The 23,563-nt window shown below is 41.2% G+C and overlaps 3 protein-coding genes across 6 annotated transcripts; 1 reads left to right on the forward strand and 2 right to left on the reverse strand.

The window, feature by feature from the left end:
• Window positions 1-392: 392 nt before the first annotated feature.
• LOC117267815 (Golgi apparatus membrane protein TVP23 homolog B) lies at window positions 393-5,109 on the reverse strand. 3 transcript variants are annotated; one of them, XM_033643836.2, is made up of 7 exons: window positions 5,023-5,109; window positions 4,753-4,820; window positions 4,529-4,673; window positions 3,038-3,127; window positions 2,351-2,476; window positions 2,138-2,266; window positions 393-2,040 (listed from the first exon to the last, which is right to left on the reverse strand). In XM_033643836.2, exons 1-7 carry the CDS (start codon window positions 5,032-5,034, stop codon window positions 2,014-2,016), a joined length of 597 nt encoding a protein of 198 aa, XP_033499727.1. In that variant the 5' UTR covers window positions 5,035-5,109; the 3' UTR covers window positions 393-2,013. The 3 variants fall into 3 exon arrangements, with proteins under 3 accessions (XP_033499727.1, XP_078017566.1, XP_033499724.1); XM_078161440.1 differs by lacking the exon at window positions 5,023-5,109 and having other exon boundaries at window positions 393-1,641; window positions 1,990-2,040; window positions 4,753-4,856; XM_033643833.2 differs by lacking the exon at window positions 5,023-5,109 and having other exon boundaries at window positions 4,753-4,856.
• Window positions 5,110-5,691: 582 nt separating this feature from the next.
• LOC117267719 (proton channel OTOP2-like) lies at window positions 5,692-10,189 on the reverse strand. Its single transcript, XM_033643696.2, has 6 exons — window positions 9,309-10,189; window positions 9,084-9,220; window positions 8,943-9,001; window positions 8,132-8,274; window positions 6,985-7,841; window positions 5,692-6,897 (listed from the first exon to the last, which is right to left on the reverse strand). The coding sequence occupies exons 1-6, from the start codon at window positions 9,742-9,744 to the stop codon at window positions 6,727-6,729; spliced, it is 1,803 nt and encodes a 600-aa protein (XP_033499587.1). The 5' UTR covers window positions 9,745-10,189; the 3' UTR covers window positions 5,692-6,726.
• A 1,890-nt stretch (window positions 10,190-12,079) lies between these two features.
• ush1ga (Usher syndrome 1Ga (autosomal recessive)) lies at window positions 12,080-23,252 on the forward strand. Of its 2 annotated transcripts, XM_033643697.2 has the most exons (4): window positions 12,080-12,379; window positions 17,457-17,910; window positions 20,187-20,983; window positions 21,119-23,252. In XM_033643697.2, the coding sequence occupies exons 1-4, from the start codon at window positions 12,216-12,218 to the stop codon at window positions 21,120-21,122; spliced, it is 1,419 nt and encodes a 472-aa protein (XP_033499588.1). In that variant the 5' UTR covers window positions 12,080-12,215; the 3' UTR covers window positions 21,123-23,252. The 2 variants fall into 2 exon arrangements, with proteins under 2 accessions (XP_033499588.1, XP_033499589.1); XM_033643698.2 differs by lacking the exon at window positions 21,119-23,252 and having other exon boundaries at window positions 20,187-20,987.
• The last annotated feature ends 311 nt before the right edge of the window (window positions 23,253-23,563 follow it).

Consider the following 23,563-nt stretch of genomic DNA (forward strand, 5'->3'; position numbering starts at 1 on the left):
GAAGGAAAAGACAAACAAAATGATGTAAAGGACTCAGAATCTGCTCAACACTGATGTAACTTTGTTGCCACCTAGTGGTTGAATCATTCACTGCAGACAGACTAGTGACCCTGGTAAGTGTCTGCACAGCTTCTGATGATATTTCAACCAGCTGGACTCTGTCTATGTTCCGGGATAATAAAAAACTATATAAGGCAGCTTATGAGAGGTGATAATGTTAATTTTTAATTACATGTTTAGAAAATTAAACGTTTACACTTTGAACATAGACTACCAGAACTCACTTGTGACATAGTGTCTCATTTGGAATTACAGTTCAATATACAGTAGATAAGACAATCACAGAAGCCACTAAACAGATTGACATTAAGAGCCACAAAAGACAGTTTTAATTTCATTGTTGTATTTATCATTTTATTCTCTCAGAAAACACGATTTTCCAGAGACATTCAAGGTAAATGACCAGTTTTTATATAAAATCACACCCACACCTTCTTTCAAAACATGTCAAACTTAATAAACTTCTCCCAACCATACCTTCTTCTAACAAAATACAGTTTGATTAAAACAACATAAAGCAGTAGTATAAAGGTCCACAATCCAGGTTTGAATAATAGGCACAATATGGTGACAAATATATGTATTTTATCCCCAACAGCCCTTTTTATAACAGTATACAGTACATTCATAGATGCTGCCTGCAGGGCAGAGGCAGTCACAAAAGTGCACATTGCCTTGATCCGAGCACCATCAGGAACCAGGCATTTTAACATTACCTTCCTAAAGGGTAACTTCTGTATCTTCAAACCTGGACCCTATTTTCCCATGTTTTTGTGACTGAGTGATTAATGGAGACAACACATTCTACAACCTGGTCAGTATTGAGCGACTGTGAAGTAGTCTGTAATGTAACCATTCAGGCATGTTTGCACTGTCAATTTACTGCTACTACAATTGTTTATTTTTGCTACTGACAGGCTCAGAATTTCTTTGTAAGTGTCTGCCAACATTATGAAAATGATCTGTAGAGGTCGACCTTTTGGTTTAAGAGTAAAATTCTTTTTGTTTAACCAGGAACAGCCCGGAAATTGCAATTGCCAAACCCACCAGACTCCATTTAAATTAACAGTAATTTTATCATCATAACACACACACTGCATTCGAACTTGACAGAAACAAAATAAAACAAACAAAAACTGCTTTGATTTGTCTTTACGTTGTTCTGAAAATCACCAACTCTGGTTTGGTTAAAATTGATCCTTAGTTCAATCAGTTAGCTGTGAAAATATGCTGGTTCTATACACGCTAAAATTATTGTTTATTTACATGGAGTCTGGTGGGGTTGGAGATTGTGATGGAGATGGCAATTTCGGGGATGTTTCTGGTTAAACAAAAAGGATCTTCCTCTCAACCAAAAACATCTATCTCTGTAGTGATGCTTTCCACAATGTTGTTGTGTTGAGCCGTTCAGTGGCAAAAACAACTCCATAAATGGCCATAAATTGACAGTGCCATATGGCCCGCGTGGTCACATTGCAGCTTGTTTTCCCACTGAAGACTTGCTTAATACTGGACTAACTTCTATAATTGTAACTCCCATTAGGCACTTAGCCAAAAAAACATGGGAAAAAGGATGAAAAATACCGAGGTTACCATCCTGCTTTAAGATAAACGAAAGCCTATTGTGACAGTGGTTTACATTTCACAATTAGCTTGCATTAGTAACAAAAATACAGCTCTGTGTGCTCTGAGCTAATTGGCAATAGGCAAAACCACTGTATGGAATGTATTTTCAAAAGCAGCGATAGTGTATTTCAATTATTAGAAAAGTTTGGCAATTATTCATGAATTCACCAGTCGATGAATTCCGAGGAAACCACATATACAAAATCAGTCCTATCAAAAACTTGAGTGAAATTGTAAGAAATCCACAACCCTCACAAAAGATCATGTATCATGTAAATATAACATGTCCCATCACATTCCAGGTGTGTCGTCACTTGTCTCTCAACTTCAAGGATCTTCTGTTTTCTTCATTGCCTTTAATAAAAAACAAATAAAAAAAAATAAAAATGGAGAATGTAATGAATAATGCCAATCAGATGGAAGCAGGGATATATGATTAATCTTTACATACCTGTTTAAAAATCTGTACACCAAGATAGTTCTTTGCCATGCTACTCAGGTTGGACTTCCCTCCCACCTTGCATCGCACATAGCCATACAGATTGGCCCATTGTAAAACCAAGCCCATGATTACTACAGCCTGCGTGGCACAAACATGAACGAGACAATGAGCAGCTTGTTAGACAGAAATCAGCATTCACTTTCACGTAAACACTGAACTGACCAGCCATTTGATCTTGAACGAGATGATGGTGCTGAACACAAAAACGATCCAGAACATGGGGCACACGATAAGTCCGAGCCAGAAGATCCGTGACTCGGCGCTGGACGTCATGCTCAGACTGTGCGTCTGTCGGGGAAAAGCAGACAAGATTTCGTTTCATGCTATTGAATAAAAATCCAAGATAAAAGTTATAGGCTTTGGAAATTCATGTCAAATGTCTCCATTGTGCCGTATGATATTTCTAAGAGAGGACAATGCAGCTGTTTTATGTTACACTATCTTATATTGTGCAGTAAGGTCACGCGGCTATATTACACTGTAAAAAGGATTAACAAATGTGAGACTGGCACTTTAAAAAAATCGCTGCCAGGTGTACTGAGGCCGTGTAATTGTAGATGCACATACAGGAATGCAGTCACCTCTGTGCTACTTCCAACACCCCTGTATTTACTGAGATCCCTATTACTACCCAAGAAGTGGCGCTGACTTGCTGCCAAGGTCACATTTAATTGTAAAAAGGAAACGCAATAAGGCTGTTTAGCTTACAAAGGATGTTGTTTTTACCAAATATGCTTTTCACGTGAGAAACCTTTGTTAGGAAAACTATTCTTTTCTCTTGCGTTGAAAAGAATCCTGAGCAAATGCCCGCCGGCCTCTTAGGATTGTATCTGATGACCATCTGCTTACCTTCCTTGACTCAAATACCCAGTGGCTCTTCCCATCTTCATCCACTTGATTCCACCACCGAAGGCCCACCAACAATCTGCCAGATACATTCTGGGGCAAAAAAGAAACACATTTGGAAATGAAAGCCTTCTACTTTGAATGAATGAATGAATGAATGACACCTTTACTGCACCAAGGGGGGGTTAAAGAAGTGCCAGCTCAAGACTTTGTGGTTAGAGGTTGTTCAGCAGCTGAATACCTCATGAGACAAATGATATGATGCATCCTGGGCATGCTATACCTGCACCCTGAATGTAAGAGTGCATATTCAGGCCAGAGAGGATGCAATGAATCTGCTTTTTTATAGATTTTAGCAAATACAGGACTCAACTGCTCACAACACTTCTGTAGCACATTCCTATCCATTCTATCAGGAGCGTTGGATTTCCTAGTACTGATCTGGGTGCACCACACTGCCTCTGATGTGACCCGAATTGGTGTACCATCCTCTGTCCAGGCCCCTTGGGGCTCCCACTGGGATGGTACTTTGATTTGATTTGACATGACACACACACACACACACACAACCCCAGATTTAATCTAACAAGGGACACGGAGATGCAAAGAGACAAAATAAGACAAACGTGGAATAAAAATTGTTAAATAAAAGAGACAGCATGTAAATGTAGTTAGTGTTGGGGGTAAGGCGTTAAAAAATTTACAAAAGTAACACGTTACAGCAATATATTATGCTTTAGCAGTAACAAAGTAACACCCCCATTCTCATCCAACTACACTGGCTTCCTGTTCAGTACCGGACTGATTACAAAAACCTTCTGCTCACCTTCAAAGCCCTCCACAACCTGGCCCCCACCTATCTCTCTGACCTCCTTCCAGGAGTACACCCCCTTCCACTCCCTGTGCTCTTCCTCTGCTGGTCTCCTGACTATTCCCACCTCACGCCTCAGGCCCATGGGTGCTGCATTGCCCCCAGGCTCTGGAACCCCCTACCTCCACACATTCAATGGGCAAACCTGCACGCCACTGGACTTGAAATGAAATGTAAGCTGAAAAACTGGAGCTTTTGTGCTTTGTTCACCTGCTGTGAAACATTAGCCTCATCTGATTATAATGCCTAGTTGTTCTTCTGACGTCATTTTGGTGAAAGTAAAGCAAAAGTAGTGTAAATTGTGAATGGAATTTTGAGGAACTGATGATTCTGGTGAATGATTTGATGCTTTTCTTCATCCTGTGTGATTGTGAAATAAACATAGTTGGAGTTGGGATGAAAGAACTAATGTGAATGTGTCACCTTGGGATATTACAGTAGGAACATTCACTGTTTTTCTTTTTTTTTTAATTAAATGATTGTTTACTCGGGAACACAATTTGCAGATTTATTGCAGCTATGAGTAATGTCTGATTGCAGCCCTGCATGCACGGTGTTATGTATTAAACTCAGGCATGAAACAGGAGTATATATATCCACAGTGGTGCATCTGACCTGCTCACCTTGACAGTCCAGAAATCACATGACAGCAGGAGGATGATGGTGACCATGCAGGCGATGAAACGACTGCTGAAGATGTCGCACAGTAAGTAGACCAAGATGGCACTTGTTCGGAAGAAGAGATGGAAGAATGAGGCCAGTGGATGTCTGAAACAGATTTTATTGTTTGTATTTGGTAACAGCGGGACCTTTAATAGAGCAATTAGCCATAACCACAAAGTAGCACCTTATTCTGGACTTTCTCAGCCCGACGTTACCGTCATCTTCGCCAAAAAGAGGCGCATCTTGGGAATCCTGAGAAGATAAATACAACATTAGCAGATTAATGCTAATGCTAATCTGCCAAATTAGCTCTCTGTTTCCAGCTTAGTTCGTCATTTCAATGAGAAATGTGTGAATATTGAAGTGAAAAATATCGATTCAGACGAGGTACACTACACCCAAATACAAATATGTGTCTAGGTAATCACAAATAATCATATTTAGCATCGTTCACCTGTCTCCGCATCTCGACACTTCCGGGTGACGTGGTTGTAAACAAAACCGTGTGCTGAGGACCCCGAGGAAGAGTGGCTTCAAATGTGCCTGACTAAAAGGTAAGCCTGACATATCTAGCACAAATAAATAGTAATTTATGTCGCATGTGATTGTTCCTGTGCTAATAAATGCTTTTATTTCAATCTTCTAAGCTGGGATACACTTTTGCAAAATGACAGGAAACCAGGGGCCAGTTTATAAACATTACAATGTATCAGTTATTAATGAATTGCCTTTTTTTCAGCCTTTCCACGTTTACTGTCCTTACTCATCTTTGTCAAGAGGCAAATACAGAAGCAGCAGGTCAGGTGAAACCTCCACAGGGGCTTACCTAGAATTAGAGGACCTTCTGGGCTTAGACTGGACTTCCATCCGGGGTGTCCTAGGGATCCACCCCTGGCTCATTGTCATGAACAAGCTCTACTTTGATGCTTTTTTTAGTGCACTGTGGTATCTTATTGACAATGAGAGTACAAAAGAGGAGTTGGCTCTGTGAGTTGAGTATCACTTTTGTAAGCTCTTCCAAAAGCTTTAGTTGGTTTCTTTAGTGCATTTAATTCATTGACTTGTTGCATAGTTTTTTTTTTAATTTTTTTGTATTTCATATAAAATCACTCTGATAGATGCATAGGTAGATCAATTCTTTATTGTTATCACCACGCAACCAAGTTGATAGTTTTTTTTGGCACAGCATGGTAGCTCAGTTCAAAAGAAAGAGAAGAGAAAAACAGACAAACAAACAAAAGCAAGCCACATACACCATAAACCATAACAACAGTGCACACAAAATACCACCCAAATGGCATTTATTTCAGAAACTTGCACTTGTTCATTTTCATTTATGACAAAATTTGTTTTTTAACTAAATACAGCTTGATTAAAACAACATAAAGTGGTACTTTAATGCCCGAAATCCAGGTAGCAGCAATAAGGTAACAAAGCTATTTATATAGGCTGAGCAGCATACAGTACATTTAGAGCCTAATAAAGTCTCCCCCCAAAAAAATAATTATGGTTGCAACTAACAAATGATATTATTATCCATTTAGCTACAAATTCTTTTATGATTAAATAAGTTAATCATTTGGTTTATAAAAATTTCCTGATGTCCATGAATTCAGGAAAAAATTCAGCAAAATTAAATCTCTAAAAATAAAATAAAAACTGTTATTTTTGCTTCAAAACTTTGCTTCAAACTAGATGCTAGCTAGAGCTGCTTTCAGACTTTGGTCTTTCAAAATAAGCTACTATAGTTTTTTTCATTAGGTCAACTACTACAACTGTGCGTGCTCTTAATAATAATCACACTAGTAATGATAACACCTGGTGACATAATCATGCTCTCACTCAACTTACATATGCTTGCCTTTATTTTGTGCATAAAGAGGCTGACACATAAAACGAGTCATACAAGATTAGCTTCGCAACTCATTATTTTTTTACTTCTAAAAATAACATTTGGAGTATATTTACACTGTCACGCACACAGGCCACAACATCACAAGAGGCGACGTGTGACAAAGTGATGATATTCGTCAGTCAACATCTGCTTCACAATTTTATGGAGAAATAACAAAGCATCATCAAAACAAACTACGATTTATACAAAACAGCTTTATATTGTCAAAACAGTTGGCTGTACACGTCGGATGCCCCCGCAGCGTTATGTGAGCACAAAGACCTCAAACAGGCTGGCGACTGAGTGCATGCGGTAAAAGATGCCAAAGGGGAGTCCAACATTCACAACCGCAGCCCACATGTTGAATTTGTAGAATCCAGTTTCAGCGTCGTGGTCGAACTGGGGTCGAGCACCGAATGCTGGCATGATCCACAGCTGTCACAGAAAGGAAGGAGAACAGGTTGAGTACTTGGTGAATTTTAAAACAGTGACTTTGAGCGTGTGAGGGAGAATGATACTCACTATGATGTTGCCCATCAGCAGAAACGCGCAGACCTCCTTCAACACCCGTCTCTTCCATGACAGTTTGTGCCTGTGCTCAGGCATGTGGCTGTGCTGGCTGTGTGTTGTGAGTACCGGGCTGGCCTTTGGGTCATTTTCTGATCGTTCAAGCATGCCCAGGTCTTTGCCCGACTGCAACACGTATGGATTCGCAACCACAGTGATCGGATGCACCTCGTGCACCTCGTGGAAGGGCTCCCGGTGTAGACCTTCGATGATGAAAAGGTTCTGCAAGCCGAGTTGGATGATCATCAGGATAGCCCAGGTCAGGTTGAGCCTGTTCAGGTGGCCTTTGGTTCCGGTTGCAGCCATGGCAACAATGGTGAAATAGCTGATGATGAATTGCCCCAGCGAGGCTCCCACCAGCAGCCCCACATCCAGGTTGCGCGTGGGGTTCTTCTCAGACACATGCTCCCTGTGGTCAAACTTGTAGACGGCACAGCCGATCACAGTGGACACAGACATCAGGGTCACTATCACTATATTCATGACAAAGTGCATCATCACTGCGTGGTCTTTCTCGTCCTCCTCACTGTCATCGTCACCCATTACCATCTCATACACGATGAAGGTTGCCAGACCTGCCACGACTAAGAGAATTCCTGCCAGTGGGCCAAAAAATACATCCTTGAGACGGAACTTGAAGTGGTGGTGTCCGTGTTCTTCTGTCAGTCTGCCCACATTTTTCCACATGACGTATGCCATGGCAGAGGCAAAGAGACTGTACTCAATGTTGAAGGGGTACAGGTAGTAGTATGCATTTTTGAAGGTGCTACATGAACCGTGGCTGCACTTGCACTTATCATCTCCATAACCAGCTGTAAGACATGACGGGGCACAGGGAGACAAACGTGTTATGGTTTGTTTAGGGTTGCAGCAGTAAACTGTGGAACTGTATACTGTGGTAGGAAAACTGACAGTTATGATACCGTGTACATTTGCTTATCTATGGTTTACATTACTTTATGGTTCATTGTAACCAATAATAATACTTATGCGTACACCGTGACCCTGAAACTGTACGAGATGGTTATCCAACCATGAAATTCTCGTACTGTTGTAGCCCTTGTTGTGTGGTATTATACTGACTGCTATCTGCTTTAATTACCTTTAGAGATGTACATTTTTCGTCCATGGATTTTAGTTTCGTTCTCCGGATATTCAGGAAATGTCGTTTGGTGAACGGACTCCTCAGTGACCAGAGTCATCCACACGACCAGATTTGTGGAGAGGGTGAGCATCAGCCCACAGCTAAATGGTAACACCAGAGGGAAACAAAAGGAAATCATGATCAGAGACAAAAACAGTGTACAGGAACTTGAATCATCTGCTTTAATGTCAGATTTTAATCTCATATTTATACTGAATATGGGCGCTAACCGAAACTGGTGTATTACAATTTTAAAAAATGTTAACAAATTAAAGTCATTTAGGCAAAAATGACAAAAAAAAAAACACAATTTCCAGCTTTTTGATATATTAAATATGATGTGAATACTTAATGATTTTCTTAGTTCTCTATTATAGTGAACTGAATACCTGGGTTTTTGATTGAATAACCACATTGTGATAAGCATTTTACACTATTTTCTGCAATTTTACCAACTAAATCATTCATCAACCAATCAAGAAAATAATTAGATTAACCAATATTAATCTATTGCAGTTAATTGTAATACAAACAAAATAATAACCGCACGTTTTAAGGTCTGCACATAAAGAGAAATGTATGTAAACATCAGTAATGTGGCTGCAGCTCCAGTATAAATATACTCTCAGTTGTCTAAGTTACTCTCAATTTCTCGGGGAACAAATGTTCAAGCGGAAGAGTTCATTTATAAGTATCAGATAGATTCCCTCAGGGAGCGGACGCTTACAAAGACAGCAAGTGATAAAAAGGGAATCCATTCATCACCAACCGTGTAATGTTCCTTTGTAGCTGCACACAGTCTTTGGCGTGGATCCACAAAAAGAATGTCTGCAAAACGATTGCACAAACATATGAATATTTTGCAACGATAAAAGCAATTATTTTTGGGAAATTTCTCTGTGATAGGTACCTGCACAATTATGAAAAGAAGTTGCACCACAGGGAATGCAACTTTAACAGCAGAGTCGCAGTGAAGGTAACCCACATAGCTGGCTATCTTGAAAATGTCCATGATAATACTGAGCAGTCCAAACAGCACAAGTCCACCTGAAGGAGCAAGAATTAAAATCATGAAACTATTTCAAAATGATCTGTTGATTAAAAAACAAATTCTGAACTTTTTTTCTTCACTTACCCCTGAGCCACACAGGTCCAGCATGACCATCCTTGTAAACAATAGCATTTTCTGTCCTGGCTGTATAGATGACATAATAAATCATCCAGATGGAGGTGAGGAGGATGATGATGATGAGGAAAACCTGCAGGTCAACGCTGCTGATCTTTACATTGTTGTAGGCGCTGCCGCTGACCAAGGCGCAGCCCAGGATCAGAATGTTTACACAGATGATCCCAGACACCATCCATCCCCAGTTGTGACTCCGCTCCCTCGCTGCTCCCATGGAAGGGATGTTCAGGTCAGGTTCACATATGCTCGCCGCTCGGCTCGGTGCGTTGATGTTGTTGGACAGGTGGGCCTCCTCTGCCTCCTTCTCTTTGGCAGTCATCCTGCATGGTTCACAGGGATCACCATCGTTCAGACAGTGGCACGGATAGCCAGTGTTCAAACACATCCTTCTTCTCCCTAAGCTTGGCTCACATCTGCACTATATACTGCATGTGGTTTCATATGAGACATTACAGGTTTAACAGCTACACCCACTCATTGACTTCTTGTAAAGACCGATCCCGCCCAAGCAAAACCTTTCCATGAACACAAAATCAGCATAATTGTCACCCTGTTGGTGCTAAACAAAAACTTCCCTTTCATCCTCTTGGCAAGCAATGCATGTTAATGGTGCTGTAGTGAGTGAGAATCCACAAACATGTTTCCTGTGCATTAGCTGTTATTTTCTCTAGGTAATTAATCCACACTTTCCTTCTGCATCTCTGATGAAATCAGGAGTAACATCAGGACAGGTGAAATATAATCAGGTAAAAGTAGCTCTTGTCAATTTAGCAAACAATCAGACAAAGCGGCGACCTTTCAATAATGACGGAAAGGTTTCAGGACACCTGTAAGCCTACCTGATGCAGTGTGTTTCTGAGAGGCAGTCTGAGCTGTCTTGGCTTTTATACGCCTCCAAAACCCACGGTGGTTTACTGTACAGTCATAAATGTCAATAAATCTGTTATGAACAACACCATATTATCACCAAACACAGGGTGTTTTGCACAAAATATTCATGTAAAGTTCAAAAGATGTTTCCAGGAAATACCTTTAATCACAAATTCCAAAATACCAGAAACCGGTTCCTTTTCAGATAAACAGCAATTTTTTGATATTATACAATACATCTTCTACGTCTTAACAGCATGCACAAAATAAATGTAACAATGACAACAAAACTGCGTGTGACATTAAATATCATTTCCTCATCATCTGTTTTTTTGCAGTTATAAATACTTTAGAGGCTCTATGAGTTGTCTTGTCCCGTTTTCCTGCAGCTGACCACATGCAGCTACGCCTCAAAACTTAAACATGATCTAAATTCTCTAAATAGGCGGAGCAGGTGTTAGTCACTTATCTTTTTTGTTTGATTCACTGCTTGGAGGGAATACTTTCAGTTCTTTAATGCTATTCAATGGCTCGATGAAGTGCGGCTTCTGTATCTTATCTCTGTGAAACGCCCGAGGGGTCGTCCATGAAAAGCCTGGCCATTATCTCTGCCTATTGTTGTGGAAGTTTCAACTGGTTGAGAGCTTCAGTCCAGTGCCTCTGGTGCAACTATGCTTATTTCAGATCGATACTTATTTGTGGAATGGCCTGCAGGAGGGGATCAGGGAAACCATCGCATTGTCTTCCTCTAAATCTCTATTTTAGGCTTAATTTTGATTTTTTTTACTGTTGTTTTATCCTCTTTTGTTGCATTTATCATTATATTTTAATAACTGTTTGCTTATTTCCCTTTTAATTGTATGTAAAGCGCCTTGTATCTTGCTTTGAAAAGCACCTTAGGCCTATAAATAAAGGTATTATTATTAGTAGTAGTATTAGTATGACCATAGTTTAGAAGATTTATTCCCTTTCATCGGGGTGGGGCTGACAGCAGAGGTACTTTTTCATTCAACACTCCGTGGCACTCGTGAATTCGTCCTTTCTCTACACTCATGTGTCTGAGCTGTAAAACTTACCAGCAGTGGAAAGTTTAAAGTGAGAACAATGGCTTATTGAAAAGAACTTGGACAAACAATGACACCAGAATGGCTCTGGCTCTTCCTCGTGTTTCACAATGAGCGAGATGCTCCAGTAATGCTTACACATCCTGAAATGCTTGTGCTAACTATTTCCTGAACAAGTTTATGTAACCTAAGTGCTGTGACTGTTTTTGGCTTGACAATTATTCCTGGGTGAGGAATGAGAGAGGAAAGGAAAGGTTTCAGAAATGTTTTCAGATTTATTAAAACATAAAAAACATATAAATATTCTACCAGATCAAAAGTCCATGGGAATATGACTTTTATATGTAGTCACTGCAGAGACCAAAGAGGTGCAATATGTTCCACAGCACCTCATACATCCTCCAAAATGACCATACAGTTGAATGAACACATCTCTAAAACAACCCTTTTCAAGGTGGGGTTTATTGCAGGATTGTTGCATTACAGTACATCACTTTAATTCTGTGTGCTTAACAAACTGGCAACTATAATGTCTTTTTAATGTGATTACTGAGAGCCTCAGACACACACAGGCTTGAAATGAATGGTGACATCATTAAATAACAGTACGAACTTTAATTTATCTGAGATAAACTACCTGTTTGTGGGCTTATTGTCATTTTGGGGGGATTCCTTGTGTGTGTTGGACCACCTCGGCCACCGGGAGCACTGTTACCCACACGGTGCGCACCGTGGCGTCCCTGGATACCACCGACGCGCTCCTGCGCTGATCAGGAACCACTGGCTGTGAGGGAACGGCGGGACTAAGAGGCACCTCAGCCGGTCTGCTCCCACTCCCATCGCCGCATAACGACGACGATGGTGGTGGTGATGGTGTTGATGAAACGGAATGGAGTCGAGCAGGGTGGATTAATTCTTCACCATGAATGACAGGTACCACAAGGCGGCCCGGGACGGCTACCTGGACCTGCTGAAGGAGGCGACTCGGAAGGATCTGAACGCGCCGGATGAGGATGGCATGACGCCGACGCTATGGGCTGCTTATCACGGCAACCTGGAGGCTCTGCGGCTGATCGTGGCGAGGGGGTGGGTAGCGAAACTTTATTGGTTGCTGCATGACTTTCGAAGGCGTGTGCGCACCACGGTGTCCATCTTCAGCCACTCGTCTTGGGTATTAAAACGCAAAAGGGACTTATTTTACTATTGTCTGTCTTGCAATCAATTTGCAGTGTCAGATCGGGCAGAATGAGGCAAACAATAACGAAAAATCATCCAATTTAGTAGAAATAATAAGGTAAAACAATCTTTAAATACTCAAACTACTTAAAGAGGCATTTTGCATTTAAACCGCACAAAGTCCAGCTACTCAAGTAACAATACACCACTGACAATGTAGGTCATCGTTTACAGAGTCCAGCAACTAGGCTATTGTAGTTGAACATACCAGAGGACCTGGCATTCTAACTACACAGAATCCTCAGGCTTTGCTCCTGGACAAGAGGAGCACTTTGAATCCTTAAAGTGGGTCAAATTTAAACTGTTTCGACATTTGACAGCAGTCAAACCCTAAATGCATTCTTTTAGCCTTAAATTTGATGACTTTTCCTTAAAGTGACCACACAAAAATGGAAATATTTTAAACATGTTATACTTTTATACAGCTGCCATTAAGTTTTGGACATTGCGGCTCTTCTAGGTCAAATTTTAACCTATTGACATGGGTTTTAGATTTTTAAGGCTTTTTGGTTTGGTTGATAGGATGGTTTTTGGCATTGGGGGGGCGGGGCGGGGGGGACGACATGCGGCAAAGGTCATGGTTTGCCCATGTGTGTATTTTTTTTTAACGGGACATTGGTAACAGCAGGGACCTTGTCACTTGTTCCCACCACATTGTCCCAGGTTCCTATCGAGACAGGCACCTGTTGGTCTTATATAACAGCTAATGCATCATCATTCATGGTGCACATAAGGAACAGAGGCCAAAGCATGCCTTGACACTGTCCCCATGCACCTGCAGTGTGACGAGATAATCTCAAAATAAACACACTGACACCCATCAATTCCCAGCTAACCAACAGAGCTCAAAAGCATAATGTAAAGGAACCTGACTGAGATCATGGCAACAAGACTTAGTGTCCAAATGGTCATTGATATGTTCTACAAAGTACAGCAAGCAGAGAGTGGGGACAGTGATTGATGGTTGCAATGGTTACTAGTAGTTATATAATAAACCCCAAAGCAGAGCAGCAGCACTCCAGAATATTCTTGACATTTTCACTCATGATGGCTGTTGTGTTTTCGTGTCTTAGGTTAAATAGGACATGACAGTGTGCAACAGTAAATGTTTATTCAACATAACGAGTGGTGTAAAACCTTAAAATACACTCTTCCTGCTCTATGAAACAGAAATTTAGGATTAATCACCCATTTATTAATGTCAGTCAGACCGATTGGGCTTAATGTGGTCCATACTGTGAAGGTATAGAATATGAAAAGTATTTAATGGTTAACTAAACAACCAGTTTGGGAGGTGCCTGGTTGGCAATGTCAAAAAAATGTTGGGGTAGACACTGTATTTTCAAGATGAAAAATATTTCTGCACATGATGTTAACAGGCCTGTACCCACCATTTCAGGGACATCTTCTTTTTTTTTTTGCATATTCTACATTTTTCCTACATTTCTTTCCGACCTTCACAGTTAAAGCATTTTAAATCGATTAATCACACATTCACCAGATATTTTCATAACTATGTAACTTTATTATCACTATCTAAAAGAGGATTACCAATATGTCATAGCAGGAGATGGTGAGTCATTTTCAAAGGCACACAGAACCATTGACTGTGTAGCTTTCACACCTCTATTCCATTTAACATGATAACACAGTTCAAGGTCAGCTGATAGCAGGAGCACCTCTCATTAAAGTGCCTATACATGGGATAAGTCATAGAGATATTGCTGTGGCAAGTACTGTTCATCAAATGCTCTGCAGTCCTGCACTCAGTGACAGTATAACAACTCCAGCGTCTACATTGGCTCATGAAATAACTTTAAAACATAAGTTATAACTCACTCCTAATCACGATCTGTTATGTAACAGGGAGCATTTCAGTACTTTTTTGGGAGATGGCTATATGGAGAGGCTGTAACCTATCATTACATAAGTGCTGATTTTATATCATCAGATGCAAAACTCAAATGAGCAGCAGATATGATAATTTTAGGAGACTGTGCCATGGTATAAATGCTCGCCTTTCTTCAGCAAAGTGTGCAAATCTGATTGGTCATCACGAACAGCCCACTCCTCGTCATTTCTGGCTGACCTGGTTTGCTTGTCAGCCAGAAAAATGGGCCCCATTATGAATCTGTTTAATTGAGGAAAGTTTGTGAGAGACTTGCTGTGAAAGTGAGTCGACATCTTTCATCTGTGTTTGGTTTGCTGAATGCAAAATACCACACATGAGGAAAGTTTTTTTTTATTAGAACATGCAGGCAACAAAGTGTGCAAGCTTCCTGTGCTATACATGATAAAAAGAAATTCACCATTTCCCACAGAGTACATACAGACAAACTCTGGAGGCATTCAGCTGCCAAGGACATAGCGTGCTTCTATCGATAGCAAAAACATAAACTTCTGATTGACATGAGGTACTAAAATTAAACCGTAATAGCCGCCATAATGTTTCACAGAAGCACCAAACGTGTGAGACCCAAAGATATAATGAAGAGAAGTTTAACGCTGCTTGACAGTTTCATGGGAAAGTTGCCATGCAGTGCTATATTTGGCTGGTATATTGCACTGGGCGGGCTGCAGTAACATCAAGCTGTCAGAGGAAGTGAAGACGCGCACAGCCATAATGTGATAAAGAACGGGGTGAGATTAGTGGGCAGACCTATCACCGCTGCGGTCAGCATTTTACGGGGACTGACATAAATTATGACACATAAAGCTATCATGCGAGATGGTCTCTACCTACAACCAGCATATTGCATAATCTAAGGGTGATAAATATTTCTTCTAAAAATAAAAATTGACTAATTGCTGTTTATCTTTTGACAGCAGTTCATAGCATTGTATGCTTCTTTGTGTATTTCAGCCTAAGGTTATCAGTGCAACTCCTTTGTTTGGTCGTTGTTTAATTGTGTCTTTCTTGGCTGTTTGCCACGTACTGTCCATCACGCTCTGATGACATTTGGACTCGACTTTGCACTGATCCTAAAACTGCCTTTTCTTTCTGAACGTTTAAAAGTAATCCTGTCCGGACAAAAGAAGAGCAAGGGGGCTGAAATCAGAGTGGGACCTTGCTAATCGCTGCCCAGGTTGGGCCCAGCAGATCTGACACACATTCCCTGAGAAAACCTTACAACACAATCCATCAATTATACATTTGCACTTCAACAGTAGCTTCATGTCTATCGTATCAAATATTCAGCAGCCTGTACGTGGCTGCATTGGAAGACAGGGACAAGACACAAGACAGCTCAGTAAACATGCCATCTCAGGGGGTGGGATACAACCAGATGACTCTAAACTGAAAAAACTAAATGTCAAATTACCACTATTTAGTGGTGTTGGCCACAAACAAGCTGTATACCGTTAAAGAATCCTGAACATTATTATCAGTAAAATGCTTGATGGAATACTAGTTTGGACAACATTTTAATAATGGGCCACAGATGGATTATTAAATGGGTCTACTGGGTACAGGCCCAGGGCCCCCAAGTGTCAGACATGCCCCTGGCCTTCACCTGCAAGTTGTTATTCAAATTGATATGTACGGACCAGCAAGAGACACAAAAAGACCACTAATAGATGCAAGGGAACTACCAAGAGACACATATTTACTACAAAAGGGCTAAAACAACCACAAAGAGACACCAAATGAATGCAAAGAAATACAAAACAACCACAAGAAGACATAAATTGACCCTAAAACACACACAAAATAACCAAAAAGAGACAAAATGACTGCAAAGAGACATAAAACGATTACAGGGAGACACAAAATGACCTCAAAGACACACAAAATGATTACAAAGCAACACAGAACAGATACAAATAGACACCAAATGACTGGAGAGAGACACAAAATGACCAAAAAAGACACAGAAAGACTTCACAAAACAACCACAAGAAGACACAAAATGAATACAAAGAGACACAAAACAACCACAAGGAGACAAAGTGACTTCAACAAAGAGACACAAAACTACTACAGGAGACACAAAACAACCACAAGGAGACAAAATGACTACAAAGAGACATACAAAGACCACAAGGAGACACAATATGACCACAAAGAGACAAAAGACAGCCAAAAAAGACAGAGACAAAGAGAGACAAAACCACCACAAAGTCTATGACTCTTGCTCCTGTTTAGGAAAGGTTGTGGGGCCTTCTGCATATCTGTGCCCCAGAGCCCATTGTCTTATAATCTGCCCATGTAATGAGCCATCAAATGAGCCTTCATAGATTTACATGCCAGGCTTATGATGGGAAATAACAGTAAGAAAGTTCCACGCATATCTGTCCTCCACATCATCAAATCAGTCACTGCATGTTTTGACTTGAGGAATTCAGCGTGACATCACCAGCCATGCACAGTCGCGCTTTCGGAGTCAGGCACAACCTATTCGGCCTCCCCTGAAACTGGAGACAGGTAGTGTAGCAGTGGTGCTGGCAAGCCTGTGGTCATATTACAGACAAGGCAGCGACAGTGCAGCACACACAGAGATAACCTTAAGGTCGTGGACTGTCAGCCAAGGGTAAATGTTGCTTATAGTTTTAGTTATGGCCCCTGCGTAGTGGTAAATCCCTTTAACTGGTCGTTTTAATCAGACCATCCTATTTGCTGATTGGTCAGAGCATTTTAAAAAGAGAATTTGTCTATGGCTGGTGTTCTGAAAGGGCAATGTGGTGTTTAGACTATAAATTATTAAATAAGGCCCCATTAACAACCCACGGATGGCAGGTCAGTGCTGAAAACATAATCAAAAAATCACATGCTTACTCATGAGTGAGTCATCTGAACAGAAGGCCAAAGAGGCAACCGGTATCCATAACCTTACTAACAGTCTGAGCAAGAGACGAAAATATTTATGTAGTAAATGTGATACAAAGTCAAAACGCTGTATCTAACATATTTTTTTATGACCCACAGAGGAAACCCTGATAAGTGTGACATATGGGGGAACACGCCGCTCCACCTGGCAGCTGCCAATGGTCACGTCAACTGCCTTTTCTTCCTGGTGTCTTTTGGTGCCAACATATGGTGCCTGGACAACGACTACCACACGCCGTTGGACATGGCCGCCACAAAGAATCACATGGATTGTGTCCGCTACCTGGATGCCATCGCTACCAAGCAGACAGGCCTCAACACCAAGCTGGTCACCAAGATGAAGGACAGGGCGTTTCGCGATGCTGAGCGGCGGATCAAACAGTGCGTGAAGATGCAGAAGAAGCACCACAAACGCATGGAGCAGAGGTTTCATAAGGAGACCTCTGAGGCCTCCGCGTCAGATGTCATGAGTTTTTCCAGTTACACCAGCAGCTCTCTCAGCCACAAGCTGCACAACTTCAATGCAGCCACTGTCAGTGTGCCATATTCTCAGGTCAGGAGTTTTTATATGTCTATTTTTAAAGGACAAGTCTGTTTGTTTTGCAGTTTTGTATGGTTCATGTTGCCAACCATAGACTGCAGGCTATGTAAAGATGGACGATATGTGTTCTCTTCTTCCCACTGTACAAATGAAAGCCCAAATATCCCAGATATGGGCGTGGTCATCAGATGCTGGTGATGTTATTTGTAGCCAGAGTCTGTGCAGTAGTGATAAGGGAGTGGAGCTGTGGTACTGAGCTCCCGCCCATACACTCGCCTGAGTCAACCATAATGTCATACTCCCTTTTTAAAGCATCAAAGAACTAATTAAAACCAAACTTATCAGAGACTCTTGAACATACATCAGCATGATAAGATCAACCTAAAATGACAGAAACGATCACATTTATTTGACATGATTACTTTGATCTTTTAATTTGTCTCCTTTCCTATTCACTAACATGGAGGGGGCAGGGTCTATGACCTCATCTGCAGCCAGTCACGAGGGATTGATTTTGCTTCAGTTTTGAGGAGCTGTCATGTCGTCCATTTTCAGTTTCCTTCTCGTAACTGTATAACATGACAAGACTAAGCTTAATTCCTACATGGTCACAGTGACACTGCAAAAATAATTAATATTTAATGTTTAACAACTATCTTATATAATGTTCACCATCTTAGTTTAGCATGTTAGCATGCTAACATTTGCCAGTAAGCACCAAACAGGAAGTACGACTGAGGCTAAATGGATTGTCACTGGCTTTAAAAGTATTTGGTCATAAACCAAATTATTGGACAAATGGTAATTTTGGCCAGATGATAATGTGAGGGCTCTGACACACCAAGTCGACGGTTAGCCATCAGTCAGTGTTGGGACAATGGTGGGCTTATGTTCTCCTATTTTTTGCAGTGTGTCCCATAGGGCTGTCAAAATTGCTCAAAAATGACGTTCGAATATTCCTTCTAAAAATAACTCATAGGTTCAAACCATTCGATTTTTTTTTTTTTTTTGCATTATGTCCACAAGAGGGCAAACTAATACAAGGAAACATAACTACTTGTAGGTATTTTTATTTCAACATAAAGGTCTTTGAAAACATTTACATACCTACACATTAAAACACATAAAACAATTATCTATAACATTATGTTATAAACGACCGCGGACCTCTCGCTCGCCCCCCCCCCCCCGACCCGTCATGCAGTGCGTTCAGTGCAGTGGCCCAGGCCAACGCCCACTCGCAAAGAGGACAGCTGCGGTGGTGTGTTTTTTTTTCTCCACAATCGAATATCTTTTTTTTTTTTCAAATTCGAATTTAAATTCGAATTTAGAATATTCGTTGACAGCCCTAGTGTCCCGCACCATTGGCACTAGCTTGCCCCTGCCTGCTATTTTTCGCCAGTTTCAGCATGTTGAAATGGCGACCGAGACAGCAGAGCCCGAATGAATGAAATCACTCTGATTGGTAGTTCAGTTCAGTGCATGAGAAGAGAAGAGGAAGTGAGGAAAGCAAACAAATGACTAAATTCAAGGGGGCATGAGATAAACTTGTTATATAAGGTAAGATTATGTTTTTAGCCATTGAGTTCTTCAGCAGAAACAGTTCATAATTGTTTGTGTTATCAGATAGTGCACAGTAAATATAATCTGTTGTCTTAACATCTGGTTGCGCTGTTAATGTGCTAACTGGCTAACTAGCGTCTTGATTCCGACAGGTCGGTCCTCGGTTTCCCTTTTAGATGAATACAGACTACCACCACCTGCTGGTATGAAGAACGTATGTGCCAGTTAACTGTCAGCTGTAGTCTTTGTGGTGTGTTTAAGTAGAATTTTTTGCTTGAAGCACAAGCGACTTGAGGTGAACCAACAGTCGCCCTTCGTCACCACCAGTTTTTTGATCTCTGTATGGTGTGTCTGCGCCTTAAGCAGAAAAGTAAAGGGATTACCAAAGTTAACACAATTCATCTGAACCTCTGTACAAAATTTCAGTGCAATCCATTCAATAGTTAAAAAGACCGATCTTTAAAAACAAGAATGTCAGCTGGATGGAAGTCACATATCACCAAAGTCAGTATTTATCTTCTGGGGCCCATGAATATCTGTACCAAATTTCATGACAGTCCGTCCCGTAGTTGTTGAGATATTCCAGTAGTGGGCCTAGTTAATGAGTCTATCTACCTATGAGTCTATCTGTCTCAAAGCTTTTAACACTGGTCACTAGTAATGTTTGGAAAATCTAACCCTTTGATTTGTGATTGTAATTGCTGTTATTATTCATGTCTTGTTAGGCTACCCTCCACGCCACAAACCGAGGGAAGACAAAGATCCAGAGGAAGCTGGAGAAGAGGAAACAAGGAGATGGGACCTTTAAAATCTATGAGGATGGGAGAAAGAGTGTACGCTCCCTCTCTGGACTTCAACTGGGCAACGATGTCATGTTTGTCAAACAGGGGACTTACGTCAACCCAAAGGACCGTGGCCGCCGCAACATTCGTGACATGTTCCCCAGAGACAATTACGATGCCATTTCACGTGCCATGAGTGAGCCGGACCTCCACGGGCCCGATGTGGATTACTCTGAGATCAGCACTGACTCAGGACACGATTCCCTGTTCAACAGGCCTGGTCTGGGCACCATGGTCTTCAGGAGGAACTATGTAAGTGGGGGGATGTTTGACCTCGGTGGTCGGGATGACGGCAGTGCGGACCAGTCAGGCAATAATGTACGTTTACGCAGTCGGTTGCAGCAATACCCAAGTGCAGATGAAGACAGTATAGGAAGCGCACGCAGCCTGCAGGAGAGGAACGTGGAGGAGCTGCCCTGGGATGAAGTCGAATTAGGACTGGACGATGATGATGAGGCTGAAACCAGCCCTCTGGAAGTCTTCCTCGCCACGCAGAGCATGAGTGACTTTTTCTCCATCTTTAAGAGGGAGAAGATCGACCTCGAAGCACTGCTGCTGTGCTCTGACCACGACCTTAAGAGTATCCACATCCCCTTAGGACCGAGGAAAAAGATCTTAGATGCCTGTAAGAGACGACTGGAAACCATAGAGGACCCAGACTGCATCGAGGACACAGAACTGTAAGTGAAAGGATTTTCAGTTCTACAGTGTCGTCGGAAAGTATTTGTTCATGTAGCTTGTTATGATGTCTTTGTACTCCAGCATAAACCCTTTTCAGTTACAGTTCCTCCTCTTGTCTTCATTCTATCCTGCAGATAATACAAGTTGTTGTAGACGGTCCCTCTTGCTGTGTGCTCATCCACGCTTAAAGGTCAGTGGAGCATTGTGGAGTGAATGTCACGTATGGGCAGAAAGGATGTAATGATTTACCTCTCCTGGTACATCCATGGTCACAAAGCAGAAAGGACACTGTCAAGATGAATATGTCAAGCAAGAAGAGATGAGCCTGAGACAAATTCTTCACAGGATTTTTTCACTGCGTCTTGTTAGCCGCAGCAGGATCCCTGCAAATATCTCTGTATTTCGCTGGTTGGAGTCGCCTGCACTGCAAGGTTTGACAAACTGAAAGACGATTATCAGAGTGAAATGCTATATGTTCACTGTATGGATCAACGGAGAGTTGATTGTGTCGCCTAACCGTGTTTGCCCCTATGGGGTAAATCCTACCCCCTCATGTGCCTGCATTGCTCGTGCCTGTGCATTTGCTTAAACGTGTCTTTTGTCATGAATACCTTTGACATTAACTTTATTATAGCATTATTCTCTGTGTAAATTCCAAGCAACACTTTCACCACTTGAGCCACTTGACTGTTTCCTCACTCACAGGCTACGTTCACATTTCACAGCTTAACGCTCAATTACGATTATTTCCCCAGATATGATCTTTCTGCCTATACTGTTCTTATTCATGCTTGAAGTGACACATATCTGTGTGAACAGATCTCTGCCCTGAAATGCCTCACATGCAGCCGCTAACATGGTTAGTGGTTGCATGACATGCACATTGGAACTACTACAAAAAGCATCACATTTGTGATACAGGCACTGAAATGCAAGCTTAATCTCTCAAATGATTGCCATATTCTGCATAATAATTAGCCACGTGCGTCTGCTTGGCAAAGTAGCCTATGTGGTGTATTTTTGAAGATCTTGACCTTCGGAGCAATGGGTGTTTAGGAGTGGTGGGGCCGTGATGTGGAGGGTTTAATGGAGGAACAGTTCCTCTATACGTTAGGATGTCCAGGACTTCATTCCATTCATCCGGTACATCTCTGTCAGTGCCTTTCGTCAACGCTGTCTCAGCATGCTGTCCCGATTATGAAGCATCTGCAGTTGGGCTCTAATGACTGATGACTGGAGCAGGCTACCACAGCCTTCTGTAGTTTGGATGGACCACTCCAGCACTGTTTGGTGTGCTATCTGCGCCTACACAGTAAAGTATGACGTAAAACCATGGTTGTATGGAAAAACACACATGAATTCCAATATCACCGTTCCCGCGTTGGTTGCATGGCTAGTGATCAGATATGTATCGGATTTAGGACCACATATAAAAGTGGCTCAGATCTTATTGGAAAATATCTTATTTCTGTGTCCACACTGCTCTGAAGAAATCAGATCTGCACCATTTGAGAGCAAAAAAAAGGGATTTGGGCCACATTTGCTTGTAATGTAAACGTAGCCATACTTAATCTCTGTACATGTTTACACACAGCAAGCCGTGTCAGTCCAAGTGTGGCTCACTGGCAATGCAGGCCAAGCACTCACTGAGATTACTCTAGTATTGTGAAGTATATGAAAATACAGTATCCTTAGATAATTTTGTAATACAAAAAATAACATGTTGCAGTTCTGTATTTTGCATGTTCTATCCATACACTAGGAAATTTGTAACCTCAGTGTATCACTCATATGAGTCTTTACAATATGAAAGTCTTCCAGTTGTTTGTATCCTGTAGGTTTATATGTCATAGTAATAATAATAATAATAATCTGCACAGACGCACATGTTGATGTTTATTATCTCAACTTTTTACATTTAGGTGGACCTTTAATTTTAAAAAAGCTGTAAATTACTAACTAACTAATATATGTATACATTTTGCTTTCTTTACTGCACTCTACTTACTTTATTTCATGGGTCAGATTGAAGATATGCAGAATACACAGTAAGATGTGCCTTTATAATGTGGAGCCATGGTTAACATTGAGGGATCCTCTGAGGGAGAACCTAATGTTTTTAATCGTGGCCTGCTTTTTGGGGCAAATTTGTTCCCTTCTTAATTTCCACCAGAATCACACACATAACATTTAGACCATGATGTCAGAGGATAGAATGTAATTGAAAAATTAAATATGAAAGAAAATGTGTCTTTTGTTGTTGTTTTTTGAAGATTTTTTAAAGTATAAAGTAAATGAAAGCTGACTCATCAGTGAACCAAACCCATAAATTCATTGAGTAACTAATATGCTCTGTTTGTATATAAGCATAGTTTTAACAGGTCAGTTAACATCCTGTCTCAGTCATTACCTGTTTACTAAGACATCATTTTACGCCTCTGTCAAGACTTTGGTGTGTGTGTGTGTGTGTGTGTGTGTGTGTGTGTGTGTGTGACGGAGACAAATGTGAGCAGAAAATACTTGTTTTGGCATCTTCAGCCAGTCATAATCCTCACATGCTGCTCAAACACAGAAGACAG

The sequence above is a fragment of the Epinephelus lanceolatus genome, chromosome 18, assembly GCF_041903045.1.
Source record: "Epinephelus lanceolatus isolate andai-2023 chromosome 18, ASM4190304v1, whole genome shotgun sequence".
NCBI classification, from domain to species: Eukaryota; Metazoa; Chordata; class Actinopteri; order Perciformes; family Serranidae; genus Epinephelus; species Epinephelus lanceolatus.